General features: G+C 40.8%; 1 protein-coding gene across 1 annotated transcript; it reads left to right on the top strand.

Moving 5' to 3' along the window:
• Window positions 1–586: 586 nt before the first annotated feature.
• On the top strand, window positions 587–18,751 carry LOC106560694 (junctional adhesion molecule A). The gene is made up of 10 exons (XM_014123817.2): window positions 587–864; window positions 7,448–7,507; window positions 7,674–7,790; window positions 7,974–8,114; window positions 8,244–8,446; window positions 9,222–9,324; window positions 13,444–13,551; window positions 16,957–16,969; window positions 17,224–17,272; window positions 17,880–18,751. The coding sequence occupies exons 1-10, from the start codon at window positions 816–818 to the stop codon at window positions 17,913–17,915; spliced, it is 879 nt and encodes a 292-aa protein (XP_013979292.1). The 5' UTR covers window positions 587–815; the 3' UTR covers window positions 17,916–18,751.
• Window positions 18,752–19,212: the final 461 nt, after the last annotated feature.

Genomic DNA, 19,212 nt, shown 5'->3' with positions numbered 1-19,212 from the left:
TTTATCTTAGAAATAAAAACTAAAGGCTTATTTAAATGCAAAACTAAGCCGAACACCATGTCTGTTGGTTGACTGTTTCTTCCGCTACCAGCTGACTGTCACTGGTGTTCTGGATCAGTTGTTATTGGAGTCACTGAGCAAATAATGAATTTGATGGTTCTTTGTGTATTCTTAGTTTGTTTTACTTTTGATCCCATCATATTTCCAAAAGTTGACTACATTTCTATGAAGTTAATATCACCCTCAGCATCTAATATTATTTTGTGTTATAGGTTAATTTGTTGTAATTTCTATTAAATTAATGTGAAAGAGATATGTGCTTATTTACACAGGGACACTGAAAATCTACTACACTGAAAATGAAAACAACTAACATTATTTACAATCTCACTATCATGAGTGGACTTGTATTCAGCTGTGATGATTGAGATTTTCGTTTTAAATACCACATAGGCTAATACTTAAAATACTGTATGTCAGTGTAAAGAATATTGTGTAAAATACTAATCAAGTGAAACCGGTTATTGAAATAAACCAATAGACTGCTTTATATTGACATACGTCACGTAGGTAATGGCTTGCGTCACAGTTTCGACGGAATACCTATCATATTGTTCTACAGGAGCAGTCGGTCGTTGCGGAAGGGCGTAGAGTTCTTGTTCGTCGAAAGTATATATTTCAAACCGAGTGGGCCAACGTGTCAACAATTACTGAATTGCACTTTGTTTGCTGGAATAATCTAATATTTTTTTTTTATACCGAAATCGGACACATCGCTGGCTTTTAAAACAAAGGCTTCAGGTGTTGGGGCCGACATGTTTGTCAGCGGCTTGGTTTCGATGTTTCTATTCTTTCATGCAACAGGTGAGTGCTCCTTCTGTCGATCTAAACTCCTCATGACTTTAAATTAGCCCTACGTTTATACTATCCTACGTTTCAATTTAGTGTTTATTGAATTAGTAAGGTATGCACTTGATTGTTGTATATTTTCTAAACTTTCACTTTAGGCGCACAGGTCATAGATCAGTTTACCCAACCCAAAATAAGAAAACAACATAATTAACAGACCTGGGATCAGTAAGGGCTTGCCTTGGCTAAGTCATTGTACACAGTTCTTAAAAAGTAGGAAACAATATATCTACTGTGATTCACATACATCTGACTAGCTATTAAAAATATAACCTAGTCAGACCATTACTAGGTGGGCTCCCAAGTGACGCAGCGGTCTAAGGCACTGCATCTCGGTGTTAGAGGTGTCACTACAGACCCTGGTTTGATTCCAGGCTGAATCACAACTGGCTGTGATTGAGAGTCCCATAGGGCGGTGCAAAATTGGCCCAGTGTCCTCCGGGTTAGTGTTTGGTCCGGGTAGGCCGTCATTGTAAATAAGAATTTGTTCTTAACTGACTTGCCTAGTTAAATAAATAGACATTAAAAAATGACTGTTGCAGCTGGCTGAGGGGTGTTATTAGATAGGTTTGGCATAGCACGGAGAATTTCCAACCAAACCTTATTTTGCCAATACTTCCTGACTTGAAAGACAACTAATATCTTCTAAACGTCCATGTCTAGTTGCAGGTGGTTAATTTGAATTTAGAAAATGCTCTGTTATTAAATGTAGTATTTTTTTCGTTCCATGAAGTAATCTGACAATGTGTACGCCATCTTGACTATTTCAAATCTTTGATTTTGCTGGCTACCGGTCCATGACCCGTGATGTGATCGGTCAAAAGTGGTGAGAGAAGAGGGCCCTTCTCAAATCGAACAGTAATCTGCGATGATCGGTCATGTTGTCAAAAAGAAAACATGGTGCATCCTCCAGAAACATCTATTTTCTGTAAAATACAGTGCTTTTGGAAAGTATTCAGACCTTGACTTTTTCCACATTTTGTTACATTACAGCCTTATTCTAAAATGGATTAAATAAAACTATTTCCCCAGCAATCTACACATGATACCCTATAATGAAAAAGCGAAACAGGTTTTTAGAATTTTTTGCAAATGTATAAAAAAAAAAGAGACCCTTATTTACGTAATTATTTAGAACCTTTCCTATGAGACATGAAATTGAGCTCAGATGCATCCTGTTTCCATTGATCATCCTTGAGATGTTTCTACAACTTGATTGGAGTCCACCTGTGGTAAATTCAGTTGATTGGACATGATTTGGAAAGGCACACACCTGTCTATATAAGGTCCCACTGTTGATGGTGCATGTCAGAGCAAAAACTAAGTCATAAGGTCGAAGGAATTGTCCGTAGAGTTCTGAGATTGGATTGTGTCTAGGCACAGATCTGGTGAAGGGTACCAAGGCATTTATGTATGCAGCATTGAAGGTCCCCAAGAACACAATGGCCTCCATCATTCTTAAATGGAAGAAGTTTTGAACCACCAAGACTCTTCCTAGAGCTGGCTGCCTGGCCAAACTGAGAAATCGGGGGAGATGGGCCTTGCTCAGGGAGATGACCAAGACCCCGATGGTCACTCTGACAGAGCTCTAGAGTCCCTCTGTGGAGATGGGAGAACATTCCAGATGGACAACCAATTCTGAAGCACTCCACCAATCAGGCCTTTATGGTAGTGGCCAGATGGGAGCCACTCCTCAGTAAAAGGCACAGGTCTGAATACTTTCTGAAGGCACTGTATGTTTGAATTGTCAAGCTAGTTTTCACTGGGAAGGCAGATGAAGTGTTTATCAAAAGCAATCACTTTTTCATGTGAAAATACAGTATCCTACTCATTACTCCTCATGTTTTATTATTTCCCTTTAGTTTTGAACCAACTTTACCTTGGGATTTGAACGGGGCACCTGGCTCACGCCCGGGAGGCAGCCCGGTTCTAAAACGACTCAACTTTCACCCTGTGCAAAACACGCTTAGATTATTTGAATCCACTCATTGATTGAGACAGGTGGGTGTCCACCCCAAAGTGCTGCATGTCATGACTTTAACCTGTCTCAATCAATGAGAGAAGATCTGAAATGGACAAGGTGTTGGCGTACACATTGTTGGATTACATCAGGGAGCAAAACATTTTAACTTAATAACTGAGCATTTTATAAGTTCAAACGAACCCCCTGTAACTAGACATGGACATTTAGAAGACATTGGTTGTCTTCCAAGTCGGGAATTGAGGAAGTATCGACTAGTTAAGGTTGGTCACAAATTCTCTGTGCTACGCCAAACAGTACTCAGGGATGAAAGTAGATTTAATTTCTTCCAGGTACAGGGACCTGCACATGCTTTTTTTATATACTTTTTTGGGGCCTAAGCATAGAATTACATATAGAGTCCATAATAATTTAATGTGATCTCTGTGGGCCTAATAATACAGATGTCATCTAACTTTTAAAATGTATGGGCCTATCTTTTTTTGAATGTGGCATAAATACAACCAGTCATGATGTTTTCATCTGATTGTAAAACAGTTACTTCAAAAGGCTCATGTAGGCTACCTGTACACATTACTCAGGGACAGCAGAAAGATTTTATTGACACAGGGTGTGGGGGGAACAAATTATTTTCAGCCTCCTTTAGATTTTTTTTTCTGCTTATACTTTGACATTTGGTAGGCTTTGTTCGTCAACTTGTCTATAATTAGATGCATGCAGCTTCTCTTCTGTCATTACTTGATGCTCTTCTAGAATACTAAATAAAGCCTTGCTCACCAGAATGTCGTAAACCAATAGAATGATCAATGCAGGACCTCCCGAGTGGCACAGTGGTCTAAGGCAGTGCTAGCTGTGCCACTAGAGATTCTCGGTTGGAGTCCAGGCTCTGTCGCAGCCGACCGCGACCGGGAGACCCATGGGGCGGCGCACAATTGGCCCAGCGTTGTCCGGGTTAGAGCGAGGATGTTTAGAGACCGGTTTGAAGGAAATTAAAAGCTGTGAAAATGATCCAACATGTTTTGTCTTGGATCCATATTTTATGTGGTTAAAAATGAAATACTGTCAGCTTTTGTCACTGAAAGAAATTGCACGTTCATGCTACACGACACAGTCCCTAAGTGCGCATCCTTATTCTCAAAAGCTGCTGAAAGAAATCATATTTCATGTTCCAGTGACAAAATTACCATTTGATCATTTTACTGCGAGGACTACTTAATTCTGCAGGAGTTAATATTATAATAGGCTATATGTGAGGCATAGTCAGTGTCCAGACTTCAGTTAGTATTCCAACTATTAGGCTACTCCACTAAAGTAATTCCATCATCCATACAGTGCAATTTGATAAATGCAAAGAGACATCACTTACAAAACATCAGTGTTATGAATGACATTCGTGATTGTCATTCCTTAGGCTGACAGGTCTTGTAACCTCAATTTATGCCTACACTGCTGTGCGTCTCGGTCTCGACCACTCATCTCTGCCACATTTCAGTGTTATCATTGAACAACACCACATTTTGGAGCGTATTTCACAAGTTTAAGTCTATTAGCACATTTTTGATGTGACTGACATGCGGCAATGATAAATAGTGTAATAGCTTATTTTCTATGAATCTTAATTATTGTGAAAAGCTCATGTTTTACCGGTACGGTGTACCCCCACTATTTCTTTTGCCAGTACTCCGGACCACACAAACTCACCTCTGACGTTACCTAACCTTTAACGGCTAATGGAGCAGCACATTAGCCTGTTACAATCTGCTATCTAACATCTGTTTTTTTAGATGTCCCTTTATGTTCTTAATAATATTACGTTTCACTTATATGCTTGCTAAACCATAGCCCAGAACTGAATCTTACTACAGAGTCTATGAAGTTCAGCTCTGGGTTAACTAAACCGCAAGGCAATGAATGGATATTTAACTTTTTCAGACTGTCTGAAATGACCAGGGGTGTATTCATTATGTCTTGCAACCCTTTTCCCATTTTTAAGAACCAAATAGAAGCAAACTAAACAAAATGGGGAGGGACCTACCTGAATTTGTCCAATATAATCTTGCTGCCGGGGCTTTCCGCTAGCTGTAGCTGTGGTAACGGCTGTATGGAAGCATTTCCATTGGACCATTACAATGTGTGGCTAACTTGAAAGCAGAGTTGACAGGGAACAATATACTCTTCAAACATGTACAGTTTCCAGAGTGGGCTCTGGTACTTTTAATGATATTACCCATTTTGTACATAGAAATTGACATTATAGGTCATTAATCAATCGCAGCCCTCCTTTAGGATTGCACATACAGCAAATCACCAGCAATGGGAGTTCGCTTTGAATCCATTTACCATTCATTCTGTTGGTGGTGCTCCTAATATTGATTAAAACGTCAGAATTAGCAGAGAGCCCACTCTGGAAATGTTATGTACTTATATTGTTTGGACAAGTATATGTCTTAAAATGAACAAAATCAAAAAGGATACTTTTGAGATTCATATTAATAATTTTTTATGGTGAATAAATGTCAGTATTTGTATTTCAGAATTTATGCATACTCCATATGTTAGAGCACACTATAAGGACTAAACTGACACCAAGATGTTGTCTGTATCATGTATGGTTCACAGATGAAGTCTTACAGTAGGCAGGTATAGGTCTAAAAATGGCCTAGAATGGCCACTTTCATCATGATTGTGATACAAATGTAAAAAGCACGTCAAACAGCCTTACTCCCAATTTAAGGCTCTAGGTGAAAATTGTTCTGGCAAAAATAATTTCTTCCTCCGCTGGTGTGGAATCGCCATTTCTTTCTACATTTTCTCTGGTATTTGGAGTACCACCTGTAACTGGACAGTCTTCCGAATCAAGAACAAAACGTATCGGCAAGAAAAGTTTTATGAATTATTTTTGCTGTCTGGGTTTTCCACTAGCGACGGTGTAACAGCTGTATGGGAGCATTTACATCTCAGTTAGAACTACTTTCAAGCTGTAGTCCGCTGTGAGTCAAGTCGGCCTAGTGATATGGTCCTTTTAACAAGACATTTATGAGCCACACTGAACTATTGGGCAGCCTTTGTGCTGTACAAAAACACCTCGACTATAATCTTAGTTTCAAGAGTTGAGCTAAACATTTGACTGGTGTAGAAGGCCTTTAAACATTCCAAACATCAACACAAGGGCCACTACTTTCCACCTGTTATCTGTGTGGTTAATGTCTCACCTTGGAAGCTCTGCCTTCCCACCCCCGATACTCACGTAACAAGGAAATCAATCAATGGATTTTATCTGACTAAACCATTTCTCTAAATGGGCAAACTAAACTCTCTTATCTCTTTGTTGTTCAGTCACTAACTCCCCTCAAATAAAGGCTGTTGAGTAAAAGTAAAGACATTTTCTATTAAGGTGACTCAAGGGAAAGTCACCCAGCTAAATACTACCTGAGTAAAAGTATCTGGTTTTAAATGTACTTAAGTACAGTGGTAGAACAATTACACAATTGTTATACTTGAGTAAAAGTAAACAAATGCTATACATCAAATTCTTTATATTACGCAAACCATAAGGAACAATTATTATTTTGTAAAAAATACAAACAGCCAAGGGTACACTCCAACACTTGGGTATAATTTACAAACGCTGTATTTGTGTTGAGTAAATCCGCCAGATCAGAGGCAGTAGGGATGATACCGTGTTATATTGATAGGTGCGTGAATTGGATTATATTGCTGTCCTGCATGAGCATTCAAAATGTAACGAGTACTTTTGGGTGTCAGTGAAAATGTATGGAAGTAAAAGTTTTCAAAAAGAATAAATAGTAAAATACAGATACTACTAAGTATTTTTACTTAGTTACTTTACACCGCTAGCTGGATATATAATATCCTCTAATACGACACTAGTGTGTAGAAATGAGCTAGGCTGTCCTATCCTGCATGTACCTGATGAAGGAATGTACAGTATTACTGCCCAGGTTGTGACTGTTACTAATGTCATGTGCGCCACCTGCCTCTGGTGCCTGTCTGTTGCTGGGACATACTTTTGGTAGTGAATGGTGTGACTGCTCAGTAGGTCTCTGGCTGGACCATAGACTCTAAATGTCTGGAGTGGACATACTTACAGTCCAGTCTATTCAAATTTAGAGAGACGCTTTATTGTCCAAATGTCCATCCAATTTTTATTAAGCAGAAAATAATATAGTGTTCTTGGTTTCCCGCTCTGAAAGGGCCCTTCAGACTGTTCTGGCCCAGTTTCACATGAAGGTTTCTGGCTCAGTACAGAGGAGTGAGTCACATTTACCAGAATTTGTCCGCAGTCAGTCCACACGCTGTAGGCTTCAGGCCATTGGTTGGCAGAGCACCAGACATGCTCTTAGGGCGATAGGGGCGGGTCATTAAAGGTTCTTCCTAAGTTCAGCAGAAACTAAACCAGTCATCTCTGAAGGTGTGTGTTTCTGTTGTGTTTAGTGGTGGTAAGTCTGGAGCACTTGGTGTTTAAATTCCAAAGATACAATGTCATCCCCTTCATTTCCCTGACTGCTCGCTTTACTTTTCTCTCCCTTTCCCCAGGTGTAGAGGCCTTCACAGTTACAACCAAAAATCCAGATGTGAGGGCTAAAGAGAATGAGGGTAAGTCCTGGAGAATGGAAATGAACACTAAATGGGCAGTTTCTAAAATAAACAAAAGCGTTCACCTGTCATTGTGTGTGTGTGTGTGTTACAAGCAAGGAATAATGCTATTTTGCATATTTATCCCCAAGTAATGCAGTTAAAATGATCAATCTCATCTCTACAGGGGCTGATCTTTACTGTACTCACTCGGCTGACTTTGGGGCAGATGCCAGAGTTGAGTGGAAGTTTAGGGACATGAAGGGTTCTACGACCTATGTCATTTTCGATGGGAAACCCACCAGTAAGTACACAAACTGTTCAGACTTGATTCCAAGGAAATGCATGACACATGACTTCTTGTATTTGTGTCGTGATTGCTTCTGCATTTTTCTACAATTAGGGCTAGATATACTTACCACAAATGAGTTACCTGACATAATAATTACATTTTTTTATAATCACTGATTATCTTGCTCTCTCTCAGCACTTTATGAGGGCCGTGTCACTATGTTTGATGGGATGCTGAGGTTCAACAAGGTGACGCGCAAAGATAATGGGCAGTATCAATGTGAGGTGTCTAACAAACAGTATGTTGGGGATACCAAAGTGAATCTCACTGTTTTAGGTAAGGAGAGTCTTATCATCTAACTATTGCGCAACATCTATAATTTCTGGTTAATTAACCAATAAGGCTAGTGCCTCTCTGCTCTCACTCTCTGCGGTCCCTCACTACCTCTCTTACATCCTCCTGCAGTACCTCCATCCGTGCCCATGTGTAGGATCCCTGCCTCTGTGACGACGGGGCATCGCGTGCTACTGTCCTGTCATGATGCAGAGGGGTCTCCTTCCCCCACCTACAAGTGGTATAAGGACAAGACCCCTCTTCCTGTGGACCCCAGCCAGTTCCCCGCCTTCAAGAACTACACCTACAAGATCAATCCTCTCAATGGCAACCTGGTCAGTGGTGCTGAATATACCTCACCTGGATCATATTCATTAGGGCAAACCATTTTGCAATGGACAACAAAAACAATATATTTTAACATTTTGGGGGAGGAGCCGATTAGTACAACCCAGGTCCCAGATGTGTTTGTGCTGTATGGTCAACTCGGCAGGCTAAAGGCGTCATCATGCTTCAGTTCAGCTAGCGCCTAGCCAAACTCAGCTAGGCAAAACTAACAAGTGTGCCTGCATACTCCCTTAAAAGACCTTCGCTTGAAAAACGTAAAAAAGCGGCAATAGTACTTTTTCCATCTTGAGACACCTCAAAATAGTCAAATTTAATCTGATAACAAGACATCTGTCATTAATTTGGACGTTTTTGGCGAGGAGATCTTAGTCGTGCGATTTTACATCTTGCTAATATTTTTGGTGCAGTAGTGAAGAAATGTGGATAAATTATTTCATTGAATGACAACAAACACTTAATTGAAGAATCCCTACTGTTGACCAATCACCGATGAAGGGGCGTTGACTTCGGCTGTTGACTTCGGCTGTTGACTTGAAAAAATTTTGTGCGGACAAACAACCGAAAAAAAAAAAAACTTGCCCAAGACCAAAATGTTGTCATATGCACAAACTGTTACGAACTGTTTTGGCTGGGAAGCATGCGAACGCCCTTAACACAACATTACTGTTTGGCAACTTCACATCTCTCTCTCTCTCTCATTTCAGTTATTCACCTTGTATTTTATATCAGTGATTTGTAAACATCTCCATATCTCTGCTGCAGGAGTTTCCCTCTGCTTTGGTGATAGATACAGGAGACTACAGCTGTGAAGCTATGAACGATGCCGGCCCTGTTCAACGCTGTCAAGCTGTGAGGATGGAAGTCCGTAAGTGCCCTTTGCTTTCTATGGGGAAAAGCCCATTGCAGACTAGCCTGGGCTAAACCGAGGATAAGAATAAACATTTTACCAAAATTAAAAGCAATATAGAATTGTTCAACTAACTAATTTACTGGGCCATCAACTCGATGTAAAACACTATGGTTTGGTTGAAAGCTTACTGACAAAAAAAAATGTATAGGAAGGTGATAAAGGAAAGTGTTTCCTGCACTGAAATGTAGGTCATAGGCAAGGCTCTAAAGTGCGACCGGTCGCATATGCTCCTAAATATTTTACTGTGCGGCTTGGAATTTTTAGCTCCTAGAAAACAAATCTTCCAGATATAATTGTTTTAATGATTAGGCTTCACTGTACCACTGTTTCTGAGTGCCCTAGAGAAAAAAAGCAAGCAGTGTTTGCACCATTACATCAGAGATAACTGCTTGTCTCTAGCCTAAACTGTTCAAAGATTGTGACCATATTACCAGCGTTAGGTTTCTCCCCTTCTTCGGCGCATTGGCTGGATGTATCTCAATTGACGGGGTGCATTTTACAATCAAAAACCATGTTGCGGGACGTTTAATCCTCCGACCTGTTCAGGTCTCCAGACTGCGACCATTTAGTCGCATTTTGACACCCTTTGACTTGGCTGTGTGAGGGAACATTTTTATTGGTCACATCAGTGCGAGCTGCACATTCTACATGGTCACTTCACTCAAAACTTCCTTTTTTTAGGAGGCTAAAACCATGATTTGGTCAAACAGTATAGTACATTATCCTCATGATTCCTGTAATAAAAGCCTCCCTGACCCTGTACCTGTTTTGCTGAGGCCTGCTGTGTCACGTGAGCCACTCTCTCCCCTTTCCCGGGGGGAAAAAATGCTCGGGAAGGGAAAGAAAGTGTCCTGATTGAATAACATTTTAAAATCCAGTTGCTTGGAAAACACAGCTGTCATGGTTGGAGTGAGGAGGATCTCCGGATTCTGTAGGTATACTTGTGTTTATTTCGCAACTCTCAATTTTGAGCTCAATAGCAACTATTTTGCAAACAAGATATTTTATATGGCTTTGCGATACGGAGGATGCAAAATGCGAATATACCATTGGGAGCGCATAGGCCTCATTGGGGCGGTAGGCTACAACTGCAAGGTTTTTGGGACATTACATTTTACTGTTAGATTTATACATGGCTACTAGCAGTGGGTATTATAAACTCAGCAAAAAAAGAAACATCCCTTTTTCAGGACCCTGTCTTTCAAAGATAATTAGTAAAAATCCAAAACTTCAGATCTTCATTGTAAAGGGATTAAACACTGTTTCCCATGCTTGTTCAATGAACCATAAACAATTAATCAACATTTACATTTTACATTTTAGTCATTTAGCAGACGCTCTTATCCAGAGCGACTTACAGTAGTGAATGCATACATTTCATGAATTTTTTTTTTTTGTACTGGCCCCCCGTGGGAATCGAACCCACAACCCTGGAGTTGCACACACCATGCTGGCGTTGCAAACACCATGCTCTACCAACTGAGCCACAGGGAAGACTGTGCACCTGTGGAGCGGTCATTAAGACACTAACAGCTTACAGACGGTTGGCAATTAAGGTCACAGTTATAAAAACTTAGGACACTAAAGAGGCCTTTCTACTGACTCTGAAAAACACCAAAAGAAAGATGCCCAGTGTCTCTGCTCATCTGCGTGAATGTGCCATAGGCATGCTGCAAGGAGGCATGAGGACTGCAGATGTAGGCAGGGCAATAAATTGCAATGTCCGTACAATGAGACGTCTAAGACAGAGCTACAGGGAGACAGGACGGACAGCTGATCGTCCTCGCAGTGGCAAACCACATGTAACACCTGCACAGGATCGGTACATCCGAACATCACACCTGTGGGACAGGTACAGGATGGCAACAACAACTGCGCGAGTTACACCAGGAACGCACAATCCCTCCATCAGTGCTCAGAATATCCGCAATAGGCTGAGAGAGGCTGGACTGTAGGCCTGTTGTAAGGCAGGTCCTCACCAGACATCACCGGCAACAACGTCGCCTATAGGCACAAACCCAGTGTCACTGGACCAGACAGGACTGGCAAAAAGTGCTCTTCACTGATGAGTTGCGGTTTTGTCTCACCAGGGGTGATTGTCGGATTTGCGTTTATTGTCGACGGAATGAGTGTTACATCGAGGCCTGTACTCTGGAGCGGGATCGATTTGGAGGTGAAGGGTCCGTCATGGTCTGTGGCGGTGTGTCACAGCATCATCGCACTGAGCTTGTTGTCATTGCAGGCAATCTCAACACTGTGCGTTACAGGGAAGACATCCTCCTCCCTCATGTGGTACCCTTCCTGCAGGCTCATCCTGATATGACCCTCCAGCATGACAATGCCATCAGCCATACTGCTCGTTCTGTGCGTGATTTCCTGCAAGACAGGAATGTCAGTGTTCTGCCATGGCCAGCGAAGAGCCCGGATCTCAATCCCATTGAGCACGTCTGGGACCTGTTGGCTCGGAAGGTGAGGGCTAGGGCCATTCTCCCCAGAAATGTCCGGGACCTTGCAGGTGCCTTGGTGGAAGAGTGGGGTAACATCTCACAGCAAGAACTGGCAAATCTGGTGCAGTCCATGAGGAGGAGATGCACTGCAGTACTTATTGCAGCTGGTGACAACAAATGATACTGACTGTTACACCCCCCCCCCATTTGTTACTCACATTATTCAATTTCTGTCACATATCTGTGGAACTTGTTCAGTTTATGTTTCAGTTGTTGAGTCTTATGTTCATACAAATATATCCACATGTTAAGTTTGCTGAAAATAAACGCAGTTGACAGTGAGAAGACGTTTCTTTTTTTGAGTTTATTTAGTTGATCTAGCTAATGCATTTTGAGTTTCCACTTACTCGGGTGGTGAATTAGCCCCAAATAAATTAGCCTATGATATTAGAGCACATAAAAATGCAGGCAAATTCATCTCAATTGAAGAAAAAATAATAATTCTGGAGCCCTATTTTAACAGTCAAAATATAATGCATGACAATCACTGGATTAGGTTGCACATTCAAATATGAAAAAAGAACTTATTTCTTGAATACCATTTCAGTAGTCTTACACTTTTTAATGAAGAACTCTGTATGACTTGATATGATGATAAATGTCATTTAGCAGATGCTTTTATTCAAAGCGACTAAGTCGTACGTGCATACATTTTACGTATGGATGGTCCCGGAAATCGAACCCACTATCCTTGCATTACAAGAGCCATGCTCTACCAACAGAGCCATGCTCGCAACCCCACAATTTTTTTGGGGGTGCGACCAAATCATGGGCTGGTTTTTCAGTTGGTGCCACATGCCCATAATTTAGTCGCACCAAAACAAAATTGCGGCGTCGTGCAATAGAAAATATGTGTAGCTCATCTGATAGCGCATGGCACTTTCAGCGCCAGGATAGTTGGTTCTATTCCCGGGACAAGTGGGTTCTATTCCCGGGACTGCCAGGACAGTGGGTTCTATTCCCAGGACAGTGGGTTCTATTCCCAGGACAGTGGGTTCTATTCCCAGGACTGCCAGGATAGTGGGTTCTATTCCCAGGACAGTGGGTTCTATTTCTGGGACTGCCAGGATAGTGGGGGAAATGTTAGTATGGAGCCCTGCTGTTGCAGCAGATTCACATGTGACCTGTAAACCTCAAATGTTGCCATGCTGGTTGGGCTGGTAGTGATGTTGCCAAACAAACTTTTGAAATCATAAACAGTGCTAGTAGGTGCTTGGCTATTTACCATCAGATTATATCTAGTCTAGTATCTCATGCAGTTGATCAGTTACACACACTGTTTTCATCAATCAAATCCATCAAATGTATTTCTAAAGCCTTTTTGACATCAGCGGTTTTCAAAGTGCTTTCACACTCATCTGGTCTAGATGTGTTTTCTTTGTTCTTTATTGCATACAGAACTCACATATTGCTTTTCCACACGAGGACCATAGTGTTCAACTGAACCTGAGATATTGAAACTATTTCACTCTCCCATTTTGACTTTGTCATTTAGAAACGTGAGCCAGTGTAACACATCTCATTTCCCTCCCACTTTCTCTAATGCTCTCTCTTTCTCTCTCTCTAGGCAACATCAACACTGGAGGTATTGTTGCTGGGGTGATTGTGGCTCTCCTGGCCCTGGCCCTGCTGTGCTTCGGACTGTGGTACGCCCACCGCAAAGGATACATGCCCAGTGAGTTTATATCCCCTATTCACCCTAAGGACTCCTCGTCCTGTATTAAGAAAGTGTCTAGTAGGAATGCCGATCTGGAATCCAATTGGCCTTTTCGATGATAATGAATTAGATCAAGCTGATCCTAACTGTTATAGGCCTATTTCTATTTTGCCCTGTTTATCAAGTTTTTGAAAAACTTGTCAATAATCAACTGACTGGCTTTCTTGATGTCTGTAGTATTCTCTCTGGTATGTAATCTGGTTTCCGCTCAGGTTATGTATGTGTCACTGCAACCTTATAGGTCCTCAATGATGTCACCATTGCCCTTGATTCTAAGCAATACTGTGCTGCTATTTTTATTGACTTTGCCAAAGCTTTTGATACGGTAGACCATTCCATTCCTGTGGGTCGGCTAAGGTGTATTGGTGTCTCTGAGGGGTCTTTGGCCTGGTTTGCTAAATACCTCTCTGAGTGTAGTGTATAAAGTCAGACAATCTGCTGTCTCAGCCACTGCAAGTCACCAAGGGAGTACCCCAAGGCTCAATTCTAGGCCCCACGCTCTTCTCAATTTACATCAACAACATAGCTCAGGCAGTAGAATGCGCTCTCATCCATTTATATGCAGATGATACAGTCTTATACTCAGCTGGCCCCTCTCCGGATTTTGTGTTGAATGCTCTACAACAAAGCTTTCTTAGTGTCCAAGCTTTTTCTACCCTTAACCTTGTTCTGAAGACCTCCAAAACAAAGGTCATGTGGTTTGGTAAGAAGAAGAATGCCCCTCGTCCCACACTTGTTATTACAACCTCTGAGGGTTTAGAGCTTGAGGTAGTCACCTCATACAAGTACTTGGGAGTCCTTCTCTCAGCGTATATCAAAGCTACAGGCTAAAGATAAATCCAGACTTGATTTCCTCTATCGTAATCTCTCCTCTTTCACCCCAGCTGCCAAACTAACCCTGATTCAGATGACCATCCTACTTATGCTAGATTACAGAGACATAATTTATAGATCGGCAGGTAATGGTGCTCTCGAGCGGCTAGACGTTCTTTACCATTCGGCCATCAGATTTGCCACCAATGCTTCTTATAGGACACATCACGGCACTCTATACTCCTCTGTAAACTGGTCATCTCTGTATGCCCGTCGCAAGACCCGCTGGTTGATGCCTATTTATAAAACCCTCTTAGGCCTCACTTCCCCCTATCTGAGATATCTACTGCAGCCCTCATCCTCCACAAACAGCACCCGTTCTGCCAGTCACATTCTGTTAACCTCTTACATCTAGACGTTCCGCTAGCGGAACACCTGCTCCAATATCCAATGATAGGCGTGGCGCGAATTACAAATTCCTCAAAAATACAAAAACTTCAATTTTTCAAACATATGACTATTTCACAGCATTTTAAAGACAAGACTCTCCTTTATCTAACCACACTGTCCGATTTCAAAAAGGCTTTACAGCGAAAGCAAAACATTAGATTATGTCAGCAGAGTACCCAGCCAGAAATAATCAGACACCCATTTTTCAAGCTAGCATATAATGTCACAAAAAACAAAACCACAGCTAAATGCAGCACTAACCTTTGATCTTCATCAGATGACACACCTAGGACATTATGTTATACAATGCATGCATGTTTTGTTCAATCAAGTTCATATTTATATCAAAAACCAGCTTTTTACATTAGCATGTGACGTTCAGAACTAGCATACCCCCCGCAAACCTCCGGTGAATTTACTAAATTACTCACGATAAACGTTCACAAAAAACATAACAATTATTTTAAGAATTATAGATACAGAACTCCTTTGTGCAATCGAGGTGTCCGATTTTTAAAATAGCTTTTCGGTGAAAGCACATTTTGCAATATTCTGAGTAGATAGCCCAGCCATCACGGCTAGCTATTTAGACACCCACCAAGTTTAGCCCTGACCAAACTCCGATTTACTATTAGAAAAGTTTGATTACCTTTGGTGTTCTTCGTCAGAATGCACTCCCAGGACTGCTACTTCAATAACAAATGTTGGGTTGGTTCAAAATAATCCATAGTTATATCCAAATAGCGGCGTTTTGTTCGTGCGTTCAAGACACTATCCGAAGTGTAAATAAGGGTCACGAGCATGGCGCATTTCGTGACAAAAGATTTCTAAATATTCCATTACCGTACTTCGAAGCATGTCAACCGCTGTTTAAAATCAATTTTTATGCCATTTTTCTCGTAAAAAAGCGATAATATTCCGACCGGGAATCTGCGTTTAGGTAAAAAGACGAAAGAAAACAAAGCATTGGGTCGACTCGGGCACGCGCCTGAGTCTCACAGTACTGTGACCAGCCACTATCCAAACGCGCTACTTCAGCCAGAGCCTGCAAAGCCACGATTCAGCTTTTTGCCGCCTTCTGAGAGCCCATGGGAGCCGTAGGAAGTGTCACGTAACAGCAGTGATCCTCTGTAATGGATAGAGATAATCAAGAAGGGCAAGAAATTGTCAGACAGGGCACTTCCTGCATGGAATCTTCTCAGGTTTTGGCCTGCCAAATGAGTTCTGTTATACACAGACACCATTCAAACAGTTTTAGAAACTTTGGAGTGTTTTCTATCCAAAGCTAATAATTATATGCATATTCTAGTTTCTGTGCAGGAGTAATAATCAGATTAAATCGGGTACGTTTTTTATCCGGCTGTGAAAATACTGCCCCCTAGCCATAACAGGTTAAAGGTCCCCAAAGCGCATGCATCCCTGGGTTGCTCCTCTTTTCAGTTCGCTGCTGCTAGCGACTGGAACGAGCTGCAACAAACACTCAAACTGGACAGTTTTATCTCAATCTCTTCATTCAAAGACTCAATCATGGACACTCTTACTGACAGTTGTAGTTGCTTTGTGTGATGTATTGTCTCTACCTTCTTGACCTTTGTGCTGTTCACTGTGTCCAATAGTGTTTGTACCATGTTTTGTGCTGCTACCATGTTGTATTGCTACCATGTTGTTGTCATGTTGTATCGCTACCATGTTGTTGTTGCTACCATGCTGTGTTGTCATGTGTTGCTGCCTTGCTATGTTGTTCTCTTAGGTCTCTCTTTATGTAGTGTTGTCTCGTTGTGATGTGTGTTTTGTCTTATATTTATATTGTTTTTTTATCCCAGGCCCCGTCCCCGCAGGAGGCCTTTTGGCAGGCCCTCATTGTAAAAAATAATTTGTTCTTAACTGACTTGCCTAGTTAAATAAAAATATGACATGGACAGAGGGAACCTGATCCTTGATCAATACTCCTACTTTAAGACGCTATAAATACAGGGCCAGATCAGTGACTGATAACTTGCAGTTCATAATGTCTATAACCTTCAAATGCATATTTGAATCACCATACAAATGACACATTTTACTCAGTATTTATACATTTTTTTTCTTTTGCCCTTACAGAAAAGAGTGAAAGGTAACTGATTACATTCTGTCTACTCTGCCCTATATGTTCTCGTTAATGCATGACTTAGTAGATTGGTTTTACAGTGCCAGAGTTGAGGGCTTACCGTAGTTTGGAGGTTTTTCAATTGTGTTATATATACAGTTTACATCAATGTTTTGTGATAACATTTCCTTGCACATCTTATTAACAGTTGATAATACAACACTATAAAGTAGTTGATAGATATACAGATGTTTCTGTTGGCTCATATGTTTCTCTTACAGCAAACCCTCAGTGGTCTACCAGCCAACATCGGAGTCTGGCGATGAAGATGTAAGTTTCATCTGCATTTTTCCACTTATTAGAAGTCTGAGGCTTTTGTTTTTTTGGCCTTTCATTTCCGGAGTATTTCTTCCATCTCTCTCTTATGTTTGTATAGTTTGCAAACAGAAATTATTATTGAAAAGAACAGACAATAGTATTTGTCTATTTAGGAGGAACTCTCAGCTGCTGAAAATCATTTGTATATGCTTAGTTCTCCTCTCTGTTTGCTCTCATATTTAAATTCAATTTTTGATAAACAAAACCCTTTCCATCCCTAGATCATTATTGTGATCATAGTGTATTATATGGTTTGGTTGTCAGGGAAATTATTTTGACTGAGTTCCCTTTCCTGTAATGTGTAATATATGGCATTTAGCAGATTATTTTATCCAAAGCGACTTAGTCATGCGTGCATATATTTTACTTATGGGTGGTTTTCGTGAATGGAATCCATTATCCTGGCGTTGCAAGCTCCATGCTCTATCAACTGAGTTACAGAGGACCACATGCACTACCATCTCTAAAGAGTTAATGGTTGCTGTCCTTTTCGTCTTTTGTATTTCAGTGAAAAGGTGTAGCCTCGTTTCGTAACCGCAATCTTCTGTGTCTGTTTCAGGGGGAATTCAGACAGAAGTCTTCTTTCGTGGTATAGCCAGGGCGTGCAACACATGTCCAGGATATACCCAGGAGTCTACAGCCACTAGTGACTATGGGTGCGTCCCAATAACATCTCCCCTTTCTCCTGAAGTGTGCTGTCGTTCACTTCTTCCCACAAATCTCAAAACATTGGGTTGTTGGAGGCATGGGTTAGTGGGTGTTTCCACCGTATTTTTTATACCAGTCATTATCTTTCAAATCAGTGAAGGGAAGTGAACAAGTGCACACTTTGGGGGTAGAAGAGATAATTGGGACATAGCTTATATATGACAATACCACTGCCCCTTTTACCTGCTCACTGTGGATAGGTGTGAATTGGTGTGCTTTGATTTTAATTTTTTTTCATATGTTTATAAAAACAAAATGAATTTTGAAATATTTCTCTAACTGGCAATTACCTACATCTGTACTATTTTGTGGTGACTGTATGTATAGATTTGAAAAAATACTTTCACTTATACTTCATATTTTAAGTGCCTCCGTTCTGTGAAAGAAATCTCGCATTTAAGGAAATGTAAGGGGAAAAAAACAGGAAATTAATTTATGAAATCTTAAAGAACACTGGCCATTCATTTTCTAATCCTATTACTACATGCCTTGCTTTCTTATGGCTTTTCCCAAATTGCACAATATTCCCTATAGAGTGCGCTACTTTGGACTAGGGCTCTGTCATTGTGTAGGGTATTTGGTGCAGTTTGGTACACATACCTTGTGTGTTATGTCTACTCTAAATCCATGCTTTCAGTGAGTTGTAATGTGAAATGTTTTGTTTACGATAGATATAGAAATGTGTATGGCATTGTGTTTGTATTAAAGTCAAACTCCATTGTATTGTTGTTTTGCATTTGCTTGTTGCGATGTTGCTGGTCCCAGATCTGTTTGTGCTGTCATGACAACTCATGAGGAGTTGTCAAGACACCAGAAACAGACTGGCAACCAGGCTTGCTGAGCTGTACATGGTCTCTTTCTTTGTAAGTTTGATCAGGTTGAGCATCCCAAAGAAATGATATGGTGCTCACAGCAAAATCATAAGGTGATGAATTCAAATCAGGTTTAAGCAATATACAGTACCAGTCAAAAGTTTGGACACCTCATTCAAGGGTTTTTCTTTATTTTTTACTATTTTCTACATTGTAGAGTAATAGTTATGACATAACACATATGGAATCATGTAGTAACCAAAAGTGTTAAACAAATCAAAATATATTTTATGTTTGTGATCCTTCAAAGTAGCCACCCTTTGCCTTGACGACAGCTTTGCACATTCTTGGCATTCTCTCAACCAGCTTCAC

This window comes from Salmo salar, chromosome ssa10, assembly GCF_905237065.1.
Source record: "Salmo salar chromosome ssa10, Ssal_v3.1, whole genome shotgun sequence".
Lineage (NCBI taxonomy): Eukaryota > Metazoa > Chordata > Actinopteri > Salmoniformes > Salmonidae > Salmo > Salmo salar.
The sequence above is the reverse complement of the archived record's forward strand: the minus strand, read 5'-3'. Positions and strand labels throughout refer to the sequence as shown.